Genomic DNA, 19,990 nt, shown 5'->3' with positions numbered 1-19,990 from the left:
AGGATTTACAAATGAAAAAAAAACTCTACACCGTTATTTAACCATAGTTTTTTTATTTTCGATGCTATCGATTGTCATTCATATTCTTATCCGCATCATATTCGAACATTTTATTTATTGCCCATCACAAAGGTCAAGTGTTTCCTTACATTGAATCATCATTTAATTCAATATTCACATACATACACACACACACACACACACACACCGAGAACAACGATATATAGAGACTAGGTCATTAGGGTAACGGGGAAAACCAGAGAAATGGACAAAATCAACAATGAATGAATGAATGAATGAATGAATAGAAAGATAACCTAGATGGAATCTTGTTTTGGTTCATCATCATCATCATTTTCTAGTTTTATCTTATTTCAACCTCATCTGTCTCTCTCTTCATTCTTTTCTCTTTATTTTTTTTTTTGTGAAAATAATAAGAAAAAAAACCTGTCTGTTACGTTGATATATTCCCGTTTTGTTTGTTGTTTAGAGAATTATTATAATTTTTTTTTGTCGTTTTGCAAATCAACTCAATTTGGATTTAAGTGGTGGTGATGATGGTGGTGGTCGTCGTCAATTTAAAAAAAAAACAAAAACCAAATCGACATTCTAATGTTACCCTCATATGACATTGTTATGTTCATTTAGACACAGGATTCGAATTTTTTTTTGTGTGTCAATCCTTTTTTTCACCTTGGCACTTCAAATCTTCTAAATATATAATTGTGTTCATCATCATCATCATCATCATCACCATGGTGTGATTAATGTTGATGAATCTTACATCTTAACATAAGAAACAAAAAACGACAACAGAGAAGAAAAAACACCTGTTGTTTGTTACTCATTGTCATATATTTATTTGTTGGTCGCACAATCATCATCATCATCATTGTGTTTTATTACTACATCATCACAATTCGTGTCTTTGCTATGTTATGCATGACATGTAAATAAATGTTTTCACCATCAGCTTCAAAACATTTTTTTTATTCATCAAATCGACAAGAATTGATTCAATGATTCAGATGTAAGCAACAAAAAAAAACCGTAACTCGCTCTCTCGTCGAATTTATAACGTTCACCATCAATTAGTGATCCTTCAATCGGGCTAGTTTTCAAGTATATTCATTAAAAAAAAATTCAAACAGTGGCTTAATGACAATTCAATTTCCATATAAGTCCATCCACATATCATCATTATAAATGATTGATTCGTCAAACAAACATTCAAAGTGAGAGAAAGATTCACTGAAAAAAATAGAAAAAAAATGAATTAGGCAGCAGCCATATTGACGCCTACTAAATTCATTCAATAATACAACAACAACAACAACAAGCAAACAGACCAAAAAAAAAATTTTTGGATTTTTATTCTTTTATATCCATCAAGAACTATCCATCATCGTATAAAATTCATATCATAACGATTTTTTTTTGTTTTCTGGGTTATGGTAACGACCTTGCCATGTTGACAATAATAATAGTAATAAGCATATAAATTGATTGATTGATTGATTGATTCCTTTTCGACAAACAGCATCATATTTTCTATATTGACTATTTTCATCAAACAGAAAAAAAAGTTAAATTCATTCAAGCGCATAATGAAAACAAGACAATATATTGGTTTTGCCCACATATAATAGTTTCACATGTTTGCATATGTGTTAAAAATATAAAAAATGATGATGATGATGATTAAAAATCTACAAATGGCTTGATTGATAAATATATTGCCAATTATACAAATAGAGAATAAAACTCATCCAACTCATCATCAAATTTCTTCAAGATTAGATTTCCAATAATAGTTCATCATTCATTTGTTGATGATTATTTTTTTTTTGTTCTGATGATAAACAATCATATATATATTTGTGCCATCATAGTAATGACTAATTGTTATTGATCATTGATTCATCATTCATTCATTCAATGGTTGCAACGGATATTCGAAATAATAATCGAAGATCCAGTGTTCCATATAAATTCGTTCAACATTTTTTTTTTTCATCATCACTTAAATTGTCTCATTCATTGAATTCATCGAACAACAACAACAACAACAAATCCAATTGGTCCAAAATGTGGGCCCATTTTATTTTTGTTATTTTAATTTTTCTATCCATATTGAAGCCATATGCATCAGATCCGGTTTATACGGTGGTTGCTCCATCGAAATTACGTCCAAATTCAGATTATCATCTCAGTATTCAGCTAGAAAATACAACACAATCAGCATCATTCGATGTGAGCATCAGTGGCCCATCCACTCAATCGAATTTCAATCGAATCGATACTACAGTCATTGTTCGACCATATGAATCACGAATTCTTAATTTAGAGATTGGTGAATGGGCCAAAGGAAACTATAAATTAATCATCAAAGGTCGAACCGATGGTGAACCACGATACGAATTCGCTAATGAAACTGATTTGGAATTTGATTCAAAATCATATTCGATATTTGTTCAGACGGATAAAGCCGTCTATAAACCTGGACAAACTGTTCGATTTCGCGCCATTATTGTAAATCCATCATTGATACCGAATCTGGCTGGTAGTTTGGATATTTTTATTAAAGTAAGTGGTTTAAAATAAAAAAAATAACATGCAATATAACATTGTATTTGATACAGGATCCAAAAGATAATCTTATCAAACAATGGAAACGTATATTTACTCATCGTGGCGTTGTTTCCGAACAATTTGCTCTTTCCGATCAGCCACCATTGGGCGATTGGACCATTATTGTCGAAGTTGCCGGTGGACAGAAATCAGAGAAAAAGTTTTCCGTTGCTGAATATGTGCTACCCACATTTTCAGTGGATGTATTGCTACCACCGTATGCCACCTACAATCGTTCGGATGTTGTGGCCACTGTGAAGGCCACATATACTTATGGAAAGCCAGTTCGTGGTGATGCCACCCTCACTGTACAACCACGAATTCGCCATGCAGCTATATCATTTCGTCCGTTGGAACAATATCAAACAAAATTACGTCTTGAAGCCGATGGCAAAATAGACATTCCAGTCAATATAGTCCGTGATTTAAATCTTAAATCTGACTTCTTTGAACGTGAAATCGAATTCTTTGCACTGGTCGAAGAGACGTTGACCGGACGAAAATATAATAAATCATCGGTGATGAAAATCTATCATAAAGAGGTCAAAGTTGAAATGATCAAAACATCTAAAACATTCAAACCTGGATTGAAATATACCGCTTTTCTTAAAGTTGCCTATCAAGATGACACACCAGTCGATAACGATGGTCCACCAGTTATTCTTCGTTATGGTTATTCATATAACGAAAATCATTGGAATAATACCATAGAAAAAGTACCATACAATGGTATCACTCAAATTGATCTATATCCACCCAAAGATACGGAAAAGATTGGTGTTATTGGATTGCGTGCCGAATTTCGTGGCCAAACCTATTTCCTTGAATCGATCAATATGGCACAATCACCATCGATGAATTTTATCCAGGTGATTCAAAAACAACAGGATCAAGAGGATAGTAGTATTTTCAACCAGAAACCAGTTCGTGTTGGCGACGAAATTACATTCATCGTGAATGCAACCGAACCATTCGATAATCTTGTTTACGAAGTTATGGCCAAAGGTGACCTGGTATTGGCTCGAAACGTTCGATCAATTCGTAGACGAACAACCGAACAGATTGTCATTACAATAAATCATCGTATGACACCAAGAGCTCGTCTTCTAGTCTATTATATTCGTGATGAAAACAAGGAAATAGTAGCCGATTCTCTCAGTTTTAATGTGGATGGCACATTCAAAACACCGGTATCGATTTCATCGAATGTAAATCAAACGAAACCCGGTGGTATGGTTGACATACAGGTGCGAACAAAGCCATCCGCCTACGTTGGATTATTAGGTGTCGATCAAAGTGTTCTATTACTCAAATCTGGTTTCGACATAACGCAACAAGACGTCCTCAATGAATTAGAATCATATGATTCGGGTAGTAGACAATCCAATGGTGGCTATTATCCTTGGGCTAGATATTGGCTATGGTCGGGCGCTACAACTGCTGCAGAAATATTCGCTGATTCTGGTGTGGTCATATTGACCAATAGTCTAGTTCATCGTTACGAACACAAAAGTAAGTTCCAATGCTATTATCATTGCATGAAATATTTCCTTTTTGCCTCCAAAATTTCCTTGTAGTATATTTCGCAATGCCAATGGCAGCATCCGCTAGTTTTACAAGATTAGGTTCGGCAAATTTCGAAAGTTCCAATAATATGGGAGAATCTGAAGAATTGATTATGGCCGATCGTGTGTTTAAAAAAAGTTCTACTAATCCATCTCGGAAATCAAAATCTGTGACCAAATTAAGGAAAAAATTTCCAGAAACATGGATCTGGTCTAATTTAACCTCTGAGTAGGTTTCTCTTTTTATCCATCATTCTTTGCTTTTCGCTCTTTCAATTCTCTTTGTTGCCTTAATTTATTGTCCCTTGTTGTTGTCATGTTGTGTATTTGTGTTTGTTTGTCAATGCCCAAATTTTCGCACAGGATTAGGAAAACGAATCTTTTTCACTGCTGATGGTGGTGTTATTGTCAATAATCAAAGACGTCCAGGTAAGGATTGCAAATTACCGGTTTGGATCATTGAAAACTATATTTTTTGCATAGATCCAAAGCCATTAGCTGCAATTAAATTGGACGATACAATACTTGAAGATCGATTGCAGCCACCTGATTTCAAAATAACCCCGAAATTCGAACCACGAATCGTTTTACGAAAAACTTTTCCGGAAACTTGGATCTGGGCTAATGTTACCACCGGGTATTCATTTTGAATTAATTGTTTTTCTTTCTCTTTTTGCTTGTTGCTAATGTTTTCTTTTGATCGATGAACTTGAACCTAATTTGTTTTGTTTTATTTTCTTAGCAATGATGGTGTAGCAAGATATTCTGATTCTATTCCCGATACAATAACCTCTTGGTATGTGTCCGCGTTTGCAGTTGATTCCATTACCGGTTTGGGCATTGCGCCAGATACACTAAAGGTTTGATCATTTGATAATTTTATTCACTTGAATCTGAGTACTGGAATTTCTCATCAAATTACAGATTAATGTTTTCCGTCCATTTTTCATAAAACTTTCGTTGCCCTATTCGATCATACGAGGTGAATCGGTTTCAATCCAAGCAATAGTCTTTAATTATCAAAACAAACCGGTCAAAGCTGAAGTTGTGATGGAAAATCCAGCTGACGAATTTGAATTTACTAACGCTGCAAACGAAATTGAATTTGCTGGTGAACAAAATATTCTTGAGAAACGGAAATCGGTTACGATTGCTCCATTTGATGGTGTTTCAGTTACTTTTTTGATCACACCGAAAAAACTTGGTTTTATCAACATTCGTATTCGAGCCAGTTCTGATATGGCCGGTGATGCTGTCGTGCAGAAATTGCTTGTCAAACCAGAAGGTCAAACCCAATACTTTAACAAGGCAATGTTCATCAATGCTGTGAACCAACAAGATCGAACATTGATCAAACGAAACATTTCGGTGGAAATACCACCGAATGCTGTACCTGGTTCAGTTCGCGTCATGGTTTCTGGTATCAGCGATATATTAGGCCCAACTGTTAATCACTTGGATGATCTACTTCGCATGCCATATGGATGTGGTGAACAAAACATGATCAATTTGGTGCCCAACATTGTTGTCACCAATTACTTAGAACGTGTCAATCGCATGACAGATCCAATACGTTCCAAAACCAAGAATCACATTGAAACAGGCTATCAACGTGAATTGACGTATCGACGTGATGATGGTTCGTTCTCGGCTTTCGGACAATCGGATAAAGCCGGTTCAACTTGGTTGACAGCATTTGTGGCCAAAACATTCATACAGGCACGACCGCACATTGATGTTGACAATGCTGTTATCACCAAATCAATTGAATGGCTATTGACTCGACAGCGAAAAGACGGAAGTTTCGCTGAATATGGTGAAGTTCATAATAAAGCACTACAAGGTGGTTCTGCCATTAAGCCTAAAGCAGTTGATGGAAGTGACGAAACCGAAACTAATGATAATGCCGGTGCACTAACAGCTTTTGTGTTGATTGCTATTCTTCACGAAACAAAATCGGATCCAATTCGCGTTCGCCATGAATCAACTTTACAACGTGCAACAGATTTCCTTTATTCACGTGTGTCCAGTTCGACTAGTCCGTATGAAGTTGCCATCGGTAGTTATGCATTACATTTGGCCGATTCACAACATAAAGATTTGGCATACAAAAAATTGATGGCCATGACCAAACGAGATCAGGATGGACTGATGCATTGGTCTATACGACCGGATCAAGAACAAAACAAAACAAGTGATCGTTTGAAAGTTGTTGCATCAGATTATCTGCTCTATCCGAATGCCGTTGACATTGAAGCCACTTCATATGCCATCCTCACAATGGCTTTACGATCCGAAATTGATCAAGCCATTCCGGCTGTTCGTTGGTTAATTTCCAAACAGAATTCAAACGGTGGTTTCTCCAGCACTCAGGACACTGTTATCGGGTTACAAGCATTGGGCGCCATAGCAGAACGGATCTCAACGGCCACTGTTAAGATGGCAGTGAATATCAAACATGGAAACGTCAAAGATGGAGATCTAAGCACCAATCCCGGACCACAGCAAGCATTGTATTTCAATACGGACAATGCACTTGTATTGCAACAAATTCAATTGGATCCTGAAAAGACTGATTGGGTTCAATTGGAAGCGTCCGGTTTTGGTACGGCTATTATTCAAGTTTCTTATCAATACAATCTAGCTGTTTCGGCTGAAAAACCAGCTTTTTTTCTCAATCCACAAAAAGATAAAACATCCACAGAAAATTATCTCCAACTCAGCATTTGTACATAGTAAGTTTACATGTTTGATTATTCTATTTGAACTTGTAATTAAACACCTTGATCACCATATAGCTATAAAGAAGGTAACTCGACCAACATGGCCGTCATGGAGGTTGAATTACCATCCGGTTATAATGCAGATGTCGATGCATTGCCGGCAGCTACTCGAGCTAAAGAAGTGAAACGTGTCGATACGGCCAACAATGATGGCACTGTAATCGTATATCTCGATAGGGTAAGGCTAGTTATTCGATTATTCTGTTAATTATTCATTTTCAATCCTCCCTTACATTAGGTAACACGTGATGAATTATGCATCACTGTACCAGCACATCGAACTCATCATGTTGCAAACAACAAACCAGTTCCGGTCACTATCTATGATTATTATGATCGTTCCAAATTGTCTCGGATATTCTATGAGCCAAACTTAGTGACGGTAAATGAATTGGCTGCCGACAATTCTGTTTCCTCTTTTTCAACGACCACTCCTTTGCCCACTCTTGTTTCTAATGAATTTTCTGAAGCCACCACCACTGCTGCTTCTGCTCCTTAACTGTCTCTGCATGAATTATTTCTGTTTCTTTTCAACTGTTCTGGAATTTACTTTCTAAATATATAGCTTTTATAAAATCTATCTTTTCTTTCTATATCTATCTGCTCTATTCAAATAAATGAAACTAAATCTAAAATATTATATTTGACAGTTTTGTGATATTTGTCCCCAAAACGAAATCGAATGCCGTGCACGTTGTAGCCAACGTCAAAGTCATCGACAACAACGACAACGTAATGATGATTCCAGTAGAACGGGCACCACATCGTTTGATCGTTATGGTGAACGAGAATGGGAGGATGGTGCAAACCATTCTCTAAATTTAAATGGATCGTCAATTTTAATCATCAATGCTATTATTATAGCATTCAGTTCTACGATCTTCAACTTTATTCACAATCCATAAGCAAATCCATCGTTCAAAGATGATCCTGGTTGTCAAATAAATCTGGTCATTCATTCTTTCTCTCAACACTCTCATCATTCCATGATAAATAATGAGAAAATTTTATTTTTTTATTAATTCAATTATTATAATAATTAAAAATAAACAAACAAATATTATGATTCATCTACTAAATTATATTCATCCTCTTCTAGCGCATCTTTGCATGGCATTGATTCTAATAGTTTTTTCTGTTCATCCAATAGAATGTGACGTGGTTTCCGATTCCAATTCAATCGCAATGTTTGACCTTTGTGATGAAGCAAACATCGTACGTTGACCGTTTCACGATTGTTGATTGTAACAGTAACGGCAAAATCTTTACCCTGTTTGCCTTCAATGTCTGGTCCATCGATCGGAGTATCGGGTAATTGAATACATTCTTCTGGAACCAAATAACCTGCAGCTCGTAATGCGATTCTCACATGACAAGGTTTCAATGTCCACGAATGTTCATCGTTCATTACAACGATTATGACGTCATTGGCCAATTTTTTCAATGTTGGTCCAACAAATGCTGATGAAGGTCCAACACGATCTTTGGAACCAGCTTCGATTAGTTGTCGAAATTTTTTCAGATTGTACGGTGAAGCATAAACAGCACTATTTGAACTGAGCAATGAAAAACGGCCAAAATCACGTTCAACTTCAACTATTTCACCAGGTACACCAAGTTCATCGACTGTTTTCAACAATATGAGCTTCAATTTTGTTTCTTCCAATTTTTCACTATTTTCAACTTCTTCATAGATGAAATCCGCAACCGGTCTCGGTTCACGATAATGTGGTCGTTCTTTCAACAGTGGTCCAACAATCAGCGGACTGATTAATGATGGTTGACTAGGAAGACGAACTTTTCGTCGTAGGATGACCACTGATCGCCGTGATACCTGAGTGCATGAACATTTAAGAAGAAAATTCGATCCAAGATGGTTAATCAATTGATGGAACATGTTGACAATTGTTTAACGATCATATGGTCAATCGAATCGGCTCGTATGCTTGATTGATATACGTTCTATATGAATATAGCAGTACATGTTTTCTTTCAGTCGGTCTGTCCAACTGAAGACATTTTCTTTTTATTTATTTTCATTCTTTTTTTTTGACTATCGTGTTTTGAGCCGATTGTTTTCATTTGTATCATTGTTCGCGCTTACTCAAAATTTTTTATTGGGCCTTTTTATTTGTCCCCAAATTATTCAATTCTACCACCATCATCGATATTGATTAATTAATCGAATAAATTGTAAACTGGCCGCTTAAGTATTCCAGACAAATGCTTTGAAATCTAGTTTCAGTGTCGTGTAAAACAACTGGTAGAGGTCGGAAGATTGTTTTCATTCTACTAAACCAAAATCTATCAATAACGTAGATAAGAAATTGAATCAAGAATTTTTCATGGCTAAAAATATCACTTCGAACGCAAAAGAATCGTCGGCCAACACATCAATTCGAACGAATTCCGATCAAGCATTTGCATCAAGTAGCAAACAAAACGTGAAACGTACCGTTGCCAAACGTTTTGTATTAAATTCATTTTCAGATACAACATCTGATCAATTGAATTCAAAATGCCAACAAAATCTTCGAACATCCAAGTCTACGTGGCCAACTCGATCATCATCATTATCGAACAATGGTAATAAAATAACCTCCTACCTGGAAGAGATTCGTCGAATGATGCACGCTTTCGGTGATGTTCGTCAGCCATTAATCGAATCGGCTAGTATGATCCAATCGATTGTTCGCCATCAAATGACCATGCTATTATTGGAAGCTCAACATGTAGCTCAAATGAGCCATTCAGAATCATTGTCCACCCCACCACCACGAACGCATATCAGTGTTGAAGATTTCATTTTTCTTCTCAAACACGATCGACACCGTTTGGCCAAATTGATTCGATATCTAAAGTTCAAAGATATGAAATTAAAAGTATTATCATCTTCGTTAGTGGATAGTAAGGAAAAATCTGCTCAAAAACAATCGAAAATATCCAAGTCACAATTAGAATGCTTGTATAATGATATTAAAAATGAATCACAAGCCTATGATTCCGACGAATGGCCTCGCTTGCCCAATGGACAGGCCAATGTCTGTGATGGTGAGAGTAAATCATCGAGTTCTTTTGAAACATCATCATCAACCTTGATAAACAATCAACCGAATGCATCTACTAAACGGCTAAAATCTTGTCAGGAAATTCTTCGATCTGTTATTCAAACGCCACAAAATCGTTGCGAAATGGAAAGATTACTGTATCATCATCCTGATGTTGCCATTGATCTGATTGATGATTACACAATGGCTCGTAATCGTCGACTTAATAAATTTACCGAACAAATGTCAGTCAAAGAATACCTCTATTACCAATCCTGTCGATCAGTAACATTTTTTGGCTCTTCCACTGGTTCACAAATCATAACAACTTCAATGTTCCAGAAATTCCAGGACTGGATACTTGGTTCGTTCGACGAGATAGATCGTCTGGAATTGAAGCCCAATTCACTTGGCTGGGAAGTTGTACAATATTTCGCTCACGAAACTGTTGCCATTCTAGTCGAATTGGCTTTGATAGTTCGCAATGATCAAAACCGCCACGTTTCAAGGCCAGGTATCGATGCAGGTCGACCACTTTATCCTACAACAATCGAATCTCAAGCAATGTCTACGAAACGATTTCGACGAGAATCAGTATCGATAGGAACCGATTCTGCCGCTAAAGTTTTCAAATGTGATCCGATGATGAATCAGATTAATTCTGGTCATACAACCTCCAATAACAATGCGAATGGTTGGCAAAGGTCGAATTCCAACCAGCAATTTATGGTAGACATATTACGTCGAACATCGGAAAAAGTGATGGCTTTTCAAACGGCCTCTACATCGACAAATGACACGGCAGCTAATATCAAATCAATCAAAAATGTCCAATCATCAACTCACCCGCGAATAAGCAATATTTTTGGCGCCATAACACCAGAACAAATATTGGAAGCAATGCGAAGGTTCGAATCTGGCTCAAATGTTTTCAATCGTTTTCAACGTTGTCATGGCTGGTTGTTTGCACAGAATCGTCGTAACCGGATACTCTGTCTGCGATGCTGACCGAATATACGAAAAAAAAACAGATGACAAACGCTTTATCATTTCATCAATCGATTCCTGTGATATCAATCAACGAAATTCATCCATCAACCATCATCATCATCATCATCAGATCAAATTTATATATCATCACGTGGGCTATCCATTATTTATTCGATTCATTCATTCGATTTTATTTCAAAACCAGCCCTGGCTGGCCAGCAGGGCTGGTTTAATTGATTTAATTTATTTTATTTTACAAAATCTTACAAAAAATTATAAAAAATGATGATTCAATGATACTTCCTGGTATACAATATTCCGCATTAAGTTATTTTCCGATTTTATTTTTATTCCATTACGGCTTCTTGCTCTGGACAGTGCCACGTACAACTGTCCATGTGAAAAAATCGGCGGATAATTTATTTGTGATGTTTGAGTACTAACGTCGAATTCTAACGGCAACGCTCACATCACTGTTGAGTGCCATTTTTTTTCTTTATTCGAACTAACAAGTATGATTTATGATTGTTATTTATGAACACACATTTGGACGGCGGAGATTTCGATGATAAAAATATTTCCGCTGTGTAATTCGAGTCCGATTTCCTCGTGGATTTTCTTAGCTGGAATCAGCCCGCCTACACCATAATATATGTAAAAATAGAATACTTGGTATAAATTGTTGACCATTGGCCCGTCGTAATCACATTTTAATTTTTCAAGTTTGGTTTTTTTGAAACAAATTCATTTACCAGCAAAATTTTTAACAAAAAATGAAAATTAAAAAAAAAAATATTGATTGATTCGATCTCTCTCATCGCTTCGACTTATATATCGTTAATCTGGCTTGCCATCAGTGCCGGTGAATCAAATCCAGCTCATTTCGACTCATAGATGATTCATCCACAATGGTGCTTTTGTTGTGGGGTATATTTTCTTACATCCCCCACCTTAAAAAGTGATATAGGGGCAATTCCAGGAGATTCATGTTTTTCTTTTCGGTTGGGTTTTCTTGATGTCCATTTCCGGTCCAAACTGAACAATATTTGTTCACGGCAAATTGCATAACCAGAACATGTGTATTGGTCGTTTTGATGTAGGTGGATTTTTCTGTGTTGATGTATGTTCATTTTGTTGTGTAAGTGTAGGTGTATTATTTTTTTTTTCTGTGTTGGTGTATGTATTTTGTTGTTTGGTTGTGTTGTATCATTTCTGGTGTTCGTGTTTGTGTCGTTTTGTATTATTCATCTTGTTGTGTTGTATTTGAATTTTCGCTCTTTTTGATTTTGGATACATGTACGACTTCTACTTTGCCGCCGAAGTCAACTTTAAATGATCGCTCTGACAGCTTGTCAACTATCATATATGGCCCTTCGGAGATTGGGGCTAACTTATGTCGGTTCAGACGATTTTTTCTGCAAACCAACACCCACTCACCCTTATCAAAATTATTTCTCTGTATCCTTCTGTCATAATTTAATTTGTTTTGTTCATGATTGCGATCACTATTGGTTTTTGCTATTCGTCTATTTTGATCTAGGGTATGATTAGCATAACTCTGGTTGCTGTCCCGACCAAACATGATATATTCTGGTGGGAATTTTGTCACCGTGTGAATCGTGGCGTTGTACGCTTCTATCGCATGTAATGCTACTGTTGTCCACGCCTTGTCGGGATACTCACACATCATACAACGTAATTTTCCAATTAACGTTTGATTTACCCGCTCTACCATACCGTTGGACTGTGGGTGATCAACAGGTGTAAATAAAATTTCAATATTCTCGCCTCCAAGATAAAGTTTAAATTCTTTCGAATTTATTGCCGAAAATCGGTCGGCAACCACCAGAACCGGGCAACCATCCTCCTTTATCCTTTTGATTAAACGGATGAAATCCGTCGCACATTGAGTTATGTCATGAATTCGGAAACAGTATGAACCACCGCCTCGAGGGGTATCCATTTTGGCAATGGTCGATGCCATCGCTAAACCACTTTTAAAGTTTCGTATATTTGCCAAGAAATTCCGGCTTTTTTTGATGTTGACCAATCAGCAGTTCTCGCTCGGATAGTCCTGGAACAAATTATGAAAGATGGTCAAACTTATTGTTGCTTTGTCACAACATGAATTATATGTTCCATTTTCAACACGTTCTTTAGCGAAATGCAAAGCCTTACATTTGCTGCACACTTTGTTCATCAAGCCAATATAATGTTTTTGTTATGGTATATTCTGGCGACGATTATCTTGGACTGTAGTATTTTGTCTATCTGCCTCGAGCTTTTGATTTCTTGCTTCTTCCGTTTCTTCAGCACGAAGTGTTCGCTGTCGTCGCCCTCTGTATGATGGCATGTTTTTTTTGTAAAAAAAAAATGTTTAAAGATGATATTGAGATTCAATTTGATACAAAAAATATATCTAATAATAATAATATATAGTGAATTCTTCAACACGAGGAGAAAAAAAAACATAGATGAAAATCACGACTCCTTTCTAGGACGACCACGTTTTCGAAGTAACTGAATAGTTACATGTTTCTCCACCACAAATAATAATAATTTATTTTGCAGAAAAAGTACGAGGTCTCAGGAGACTTTTTGTACCAGGAATAAATAAAATACATAATTTAAGAGATAAGAAAAATTTTAAAACCGTGTCCTGTGTAGTAATGAAATGGTAGAATAAGTTTGCAGAGAGTTTATGTAAAGGAAAAATATATCCAATGCTGTTCGGATGTGTGGTGTTATAATTTTCACACACAAATTATATGAATTAACTATTTCATCATACGGTAAAACCCCGCTTAACGCTGTCCAGATTAGCATTACTTCGCTTGACGTTCAAAATTAATTTAAGCGACATAAAGAGATAGATAGATTAATTAATTAATTAATTGATTTTAATATAAATTAAATTAAATTATTTCACTTCATGAGTATATAATTTGTTTTGCCTATTAATGTTGTTGTTGGTCAGAAAATGAGTCGCCGTCATTGTAATCATCATCGTCATGGTCATAGCCATCATCATCATCATCATCATCAGCATGGCCAATGTCGCCATAATACAACATCATCATCCTCTTTGATTTTAAGTGATGATGAAGCAACATACTCACCACATGTTGGTTATCGTTTATATTATATTGATCTATTTCGTTATCTACTTTATATATCGGCATTTTTCATTCTATTCAATTCATTTGAATTGTATGCCGATGATTTTTTGGAACTATATCGTATGGACAAAAAATCGACCGTACCAACATCAACATTTCTGTTTTTAGTGGGCAGTGTAATGGCTGTCGGTATGATCTATTTGTTTAGATTCGATGGTCTTATCTATAAATTGTTCATATTCATAAGTCTAATTTCGAGCATATTGTTTGGCCGATGGTTGTTGGCGCCCAAATTTTCAGGTGATAGTGTTGTACGTTTAATACCATATTATTTCGGTTTATTCATCTCTTTCATCATAATCATTATGGTTATTTTCGAATTGAACGATCTGACTATTGGTTTTGGTGGTGAACAACAAAAACATAAACCAATCAAACATTGTCATCACCATAAAAATAATGATCTGTCTGACGTTGAAAAAAATAACAACACCAATTCTAGTAGAAGCAAACACCATTTCCATAACCATCATCATCATCACCGTCACAATTGTCGTTCGCGAAATCGACAAAATCGTCGGACAACAAAAACAACAACAACAGCAACCAAACAACGATCATTAACGGATTCAGGAAAAGAAATTTTGTCGGATGAAAAAATCACTGCCAGCGAAATGAGCAATAAAATTACATCTGATGATTCACAATCCAAAGAAACAATAAAATAGAATTTTTTAATTTGATAAAAAAAACAAAAACAGACAAAAAAAACTAATGTGTGTGTTAGAGAGAAAAAGAGAAAGAGAAAGGGAATCAGCAGAAACAGTGTATGTAAAACAGTGTGTAGTAAATCACCAAAGACTAGGTTCGAAAAATCATCACCATCATCATCTTCGAAAAGTTGACCACTTCTTGTAGAGATGATGTTCATCACGATAATAGATATAATCGATAAGATGATAAATGCATCGGCCCAATATTAAGTGTTAAATTCGACGGATGCCAGGTTAGATTCTTTGGATGATGAAACCAAGACATACCATTCATTAGCCCAATTTTTGGCTCTAAACGTCCAACAATCTCTTTGGCTAAATATTTCGTTAAATCGACCATCATATCTGACGAGTTAGACGTTTGAAGGCATTTAGAATCACAAGTCAAAGCTGTTCGGTGTAACCAAAGGCTAAATTGACGATAACGAGAAATTGATCGTCGTAAATTTAACAAATGTAAATCACATGGTAAGGGAGATTGTAATAATTTTAGTTTTGAGAAAGAATTCTCGCTAATAAGTGGCCGATCATCGTCAAGTTGTTTTGTACTCAAACCGATTATCGGATTCAATAATGTTTGTGATTCAAACATCATTCCACTTGTCAATGATGGACTCGAATTTGTCATAATTGATGCTGATAGTCTTGGCTCTAACATTAATCTGAATATTTCTCGAGTTTGACGGTTGTCCAGAACGCCTTGATTTAAACCACGGAAATCATCCTGCATCAAACGACGATCCATGAATATTTCCATTGTTGTAGTACTTAGACTAGTTACACCCAATGGTTGGCCACTAATTACAGTAAATCGATGTTTATCATCTTCAATCCAAGCTATCGTTGTAAGCGGATAAACATTACCTTGTAAAGGTATTTTTGCATAACGTTTACGAGCAATCATCTGTAATCCATTCAAATCTGTATAAAATCGATCACCATTATCAATTCCAGGTATTTTAAATCGAATCAATAATTCACGATTGGCTCCTTGTTTGCCTTGCAAATGGAATTCGGTCTGCATTTCAACTGTTGGTCGTCCACGGTATAAACTGAATCGAATATGTACCGGATATGGTTCATCAACCATCCATTCATAACGAGATTCAAGGTTTCCTATCGCAACTCGAATCTTTGGCTTGCCCGTCCATTCGAACGGAACGGGATTCTGATCATCGGGCAAGAATATGTAAGCACCAGATTTTTGAACATTTTTTCCACCAGATCTGGTACCGAAAGTCATTATCTCCATTTGTATATCGATCGAATTCCATGTTTTTGTCTGAAAATTATAATAACTCCAAGATTTCAATAGACCGTGCATGGACGTTGAATCAAAAGTCAAACGAATACGTTCATTTTCGATGGTCGTATTAGGAGCCGATGATACGAGTGACAAAATGTGATAATCAAATGGTTTTTTTGCCACCATCGAATCTCGGTGAGAATTATATAATGTGACAAAACTTTCATGCTTTTCATGATGTCGATAGCTGCGACTATCAACCGGTGAACATCGGCAATTTCCAATACAATATTGTTGAAGAGAAATAGGTGCAAGTTTGGGTTGAAAACAAATTTCACGACGTTTTTCTAATGGTTCGTTTGACGGATGCATATCTTGCCATAGATGATTGATTTGTATAATTTTGACTGAAACATTATCAGCAACGCCAGTTGCTGTCAAACACCAATCGGGCATGCTATCATTGTCGATGGTCCAGTAGATTTCAAAACAGAATATTTGCGTATCAAGTGTCCAACCAAGACTATTGTATAAGATGAAATACCTATGAATCAATAAAGACAATTAGAAAGATTCAAATGATAATTTATCATTACTTTCGTATATCTGGATTCACTAAAAATGAATGCCTTCGAATAGGAGTCTGAATGTTGGCGAAAATGTGCATGAATTCCATTTCTGGAATCGGATGATTTGTTATCGCCGATAAAGATGATGTAGCTATCTTTTGTAAGTTTTCAAATGATCGCAACATTCTGTTTGCATAATCAACAACAACCGTATCTTTGGCAGTACCAGTAATACCATCATGATGTTGGAATAATGCTAGATTTTGTCTGGCAAATTTCAATTCATATGTCAAATGCTTGAATGGATCATTACCAGCGGTAACATTGTTATTGAGAATGTTGCCAATGGAAAAAAGAATTTCGATAGCTCTTGAATGACTAGCAAGTATGCGTTCGAAACGTTTGTAAAATGGTTTTGAAGTATAATAACCACTCCAGTAATGATCATCACGATCGGCATATGTAAAAAAATCGCCAACCAATGTTGGAAACTGTTCCGAATGAAGATATTTGTTCATTATTCGTAGTGGTCGTCAAAATTGAATCGAAATATTCGCTTAATGTCGCAAATTTTATCTGTTTAAAACAAATGATCAGAATGATTCAAGTACTTTCCATACATTTTGTAACAAACCTCAACATTGAATTCTGATCGTGTATTAAGAAAATGCATTATACTTCGATAATTATCGTATTGATTTCGCCATTCTTTAATGTCATCATAACGAAAATCATCGCCAAGTGGTACTAACAGGGAATTTGTTCCATACAATAACGATTTCTTTCTATATTGATCTAACAGTGTCTTAGCTCTAAAAAAAAGTTGATTGAAGATATATTAAAATGATCAATATTATTTGGCAAAAATAATTTACCTTTCTTCAACATTGGCATCAGTTATAATTTGAGGATTAATTTTCCAAGGGCACTTTGGCTTCGCAAGTCGTTTGAAATCAAATTGACAACAGACTTTTGGATCCGGACCACAAGTATGTGGAATGTCATACGAATAGAATGGTTCAATATGGCAAACTATGTCTGTATTGACGGTTTGTTCCCAATGCTGACGCCAGCGAAATTCAAGCTGATGATTACTTGCAAGGTGTTTTTTGATCGAATAGTGAACTCGTTGTATAACCATTGCTCGAAATCCCATCAATTTCAGAAGGTAAGCCATCGTTGGTGACATTCCAAACGGATCAATAGCCCAGCCATGTTTGGGCCGCCATTCCACATGTTCACTGTCGATATTATCTTCAAGCCATTCATGACCTTCAACCATTTGCTGTAAGATGGACCAGAAGTGAGTGTTGGCTTCATCGTTCATAACCCATCCACCGGTGACCACTTCAAAACGTTTTTCGATTATCAATTTACGTAACATCTCTCGATGGGCATCGTTTGTCGTTTCCCACCATGCAGATAGATAACTTGTTTCGGCCCATATGAATCGCATATCTGGATGCTGTGTCATAAATTCGACGGCATTTGTCAAAATGTGCTGAGTTTGTTTTGAAAAATAAACATCAAATGTTTTGATCCAACCAGGATCATTGTGACTATGCGGTACAATGAACACTTTTAATTTTGGTTTTGGCTTTTGAAAATCTATTTGTTTGATCTCTAATGGCCATCCTTGTTTCCAAACACCGCCATCAACATTATCGAATGGAATTTGATCATAAACTTGAAGCATATCAATATCTGGAACGAATAGTGTCCGATTAATGACTGATGGACAGATGAGTTTTTGCTGAAAAACATCTTCAACTGAAATACGGCTATTTCGAAAAAAATCAACAAGTTTAGATTGACCGTTGTATGTGGCATTTGATTTGACAATACTGTTACGAATCGATTGTAATATTTCACGATTCTCTTTTAAACTCAATTCAATTCGACGTAATTGTTCATTGATTTGAGCAGCTCGCATACGATACGATGGATGTTCCACTAGTGAACTCAGCTCTTCGATGTAACGGATGTATTCATTTTTCACAGCCAATGAATCTGAAGACACAGATGATGGATTGGATGTTTGTATTAGCACATTGAAATGACTGAATATAAAGAAAATGATGAGTAATAGTACCAAAGAAACAAGAATAAAATTAGGCCACGATAATGTCTGTAGAAGAATAAATCTTCTAAATCGTCGATAAAACCATTTTGTGATTGAATGTTGTGACACTGATGACGATGATGATTGCTGATGATGATGAGTATATGGTTGTGAAATCAGCGACACATGTACATCGGCTTCAACATCTTTAAGCATTTTTTTTCTTGTTAAATTTGTTATAAATTTTCGCTCACACAAATCGAATGTGCGATGACAAAAATAGTCGGAACATACACATCCACATTTATATTACAAAATCGAGTATATGGATTGTTCTAAAAATCGAAACAAAAAAAAAAATTTTTAGCTCATTTTTATTTTACAATGATGAGGGTAAAAATTATAACAGTATACGTTCAACTATTAAACTCAAAATAGCGGCCAAAAACTAACTCTCTAAATTATAAATCATCATCATTGCCGATAAAAGATTGAACATTCGAACTATAAATTATGTATATAATTGTTTTTTTTTTTGGGGATTATTAATCTTTAATCTCGATAACTAGGGACAACCGATGGGAAAAAAAGCTTATATGAATATGGTTTTTATCAAACTATAATGATAATATATATAATCACAATTGGTTTTGATTGAGAGTGGCTATAACATTTATTATTTGTTTGTACTGATAAAATAAAAACCACCGTGGGTCTCTATGGGTGACATTGGATTTTTATTATATCATGTCTTTTTTTCTATTCACATAAATTCACGCCCATCATTGACCGATAATTATCTAATTGATTCAATTTTTGTAACAGTATGATAATACTAATTCATGCAAATTAGTTATTCACTATTATTAGACAGAATGAGAATTGATGATTCATGCTATTCAAATTGACATTTTATATGAATTGATGATCGATTACTTACCTGTTTAATTCCGTCATCATTATTCTTGATTGGAATGGAATTACAAACCCACATACACAGATTCGACTGAGTTGACAAGCAAAAAAGAATCTTTAATGGCACTAATAATTCTGTATCATATTTGATGATTACAAATCATCTTACATTTTAAACCATAAAAATTTTAACACATGATCACCAATGATCAAATTAAATGATGATGATTGGTGTGATTTACGAACAAAATCCATTTCGAACGTAAACATCATCGTATAAATTGGGCACT

General features: G+C 35.5%; 5 protein-coding genes across 6 annotated transcripts; 3 read left to right on the top strand and 2 right to left on the bottom strand.

The window, feature by feature from the left end:
- The first annotated feature begins 554 nt into the window (after window positions 1–554).
- Tep2 (Thioester-containing protein 2) lies at window positions 555–8,037 on the top strand. Of its 2 annotated transcripts, XM_047057939.2 has the most exons (9): window positions 555–2,586; window positions 2,643–4,143; window positions 4,560–4,625; window positions 4,680–4,833; window positions 4,939–5,056; window positions 5,121–6,931; window positions 6,995–7,157; window positions 7,218–7,361; window positions 7,630–8,037. In XM_047057939.2, exons 1-9 carry the CDS (start codon window positions 1,939–1,941, stop codon window positions 7,882–7,884), a joined length of 4,860 nt encoding a protein of 1,619 aa, XP_046913895.2. In that variant the 5' UTR covers window positions 555–1,938; the 3' UTR covers window positions 7,885–8,037. The 2 variants fall into 2 exon arrangements, with proteins under 2 accessions (XP_046913895.2, XP_046913896.2); XM_047057940.2 differs by lacking the exons at window positions 4,560–4,625; window positions 4,680–4,833 and adding an exon at window positions 4,209–4,425 and having other exon boundaries at window positions 556–2,586.
- mRpL9 (mitochondrial ribosomal protein L9) lies at window positions 7,947–8,980 on the bottom strand. Its single transcript, XM_047057948.2, has one exon. It carries the CDS (start codon window positions 8,874–8,876, stop codon window positions 8,040–8,042), a length of 837 nt encoding a protein of 278 aa, XP_046913904.2. The 5' UTR covers window positions 8,877–8,980; the 3' UTR covers window positions 7,947–8,039.
- Window positions 8,981–8,986: 6 nt separating this feature from the next.
- On the top strand, window positions 8,987–13,955 carry LOC124494694 (uncharacterized). Its single transcript, XM_075729395.1, has 2 exons — window positions 8,987–11,452; window positions 13,890–13,955. Exon 1 carries the CDS (start codon window positions 9,325–9,327, stop codon window positions 11,032–11,034), a length of 1,710 nt encoding a protein of 569 aa, XP_075585510.1. The 5' UTR covers window positions 8,987–9,324; the 3' UTR covers window positions 11,035–11,452; window positions 13,890–13,955.
- Window positions 13,956–13,996: 41 nt separating this feature from the next.
- Window positions 13,997–16,029, top strand: LOC124494838 (uncharacterized). The gene has a single exon (XM_075729105.1). The coding sequence runs from the start codon at window positions 13,997–13,999 to the stop codon at window positions 14,861–14,863; it is 867 nt and encodes a 288-aa protein (XP_075585220.1). The 3' UTR covers window positions 14,864–16,029.
- On the bottom strand, window positions 14,836–19,978 carry LOC124494692 (alpha-mannosidase 2). Its single transcript, XM_047057941.2, is given in 6 exon segments — window positions 14,836–16,698; window positions 16,751–17,235; window positions 17,237–17,299; window positions 17,358–17,535; window positions 17,599–19,120; window positions 19,726–19,978. Coding segments are annotated over 5 exon segments (3,762 nt in total). The 5' UTR covers window positions 19,002–19,120; window positions 19,726–19,978; the 3' UTR covers window positions 14,836–15,065.
- Between the last annotated feature and the right edge of the window lie 12 nt (window positions 19,979–19,990).

The sequence above is a fragment of the Dermatophagoides farinae genome, chromosome 3, assembly GCF_024713945.1.
Source record: "Dermatophagoides farinae isolate YC_2012a chromosome 3, ASM2471394v1, whole genome shotgun sequence".
Lineage (NCBI taxonomy): Eukaryota > Metazoa > Arthropoda > Arachnida > Sarcoptiformes > Pyroglyphidae > Dermatophagoides > Dermatophagoides farinae.
The sequence above is the reverse complement of the archived record's forward strand: the minus strand, read 5'-3'. Positions and strand labels throughout refer to the sequence as shown.

What these genes read in the sequence shown, in the direction of transcription:
- Tep2 (XM_047057939.2), top strand. Translation starts at nt 1,939, where the DNA reads ATGGTTGCAACGGATATTCGAAATAATAATCGAAGATCCAGTGTTCCA. An exon ending in CAATAATCAAAGACGTCCAG is followed by an intron (nt 4,626 to 4,679) that starts GTAAGGATTGCA and finishes TTTTTTGCATAG; the next exon opens with ATCCAAAGCCATTAGCTGCA. An exon ending in CAACTCAGCATTTGTACATA is followed by an intron (nt 6,932 to 6,994) that starts GTAAGTTTACAT and finishes ATCACCATATAG; the next exon opens with CTATAAAGAAGGTAACTCGA.
- mRpL9 (XM_047057948.2), bottom strand. Translation starts at nt 8,876, where the DNA reads ATGTTCCATCAATTGATTAACCATCTTGGATCGAATTTTCTTCTTAAA.
- LOC124494694 (XM_075729395.1), top strand. Translation starts at nt 9,325, where the DNA reads ATGGCTAAAAATATCACTTCGAACGCAAAAGAATCGTCGGCCAACACA.
- LOC124494838 (XM_075729105.1), top strand. Translation starts at nt 13,997, where the DNA reads ATGAGTCGCCGTCATTGTAATCATCATCGTCATGGTCATAGCCATCAT.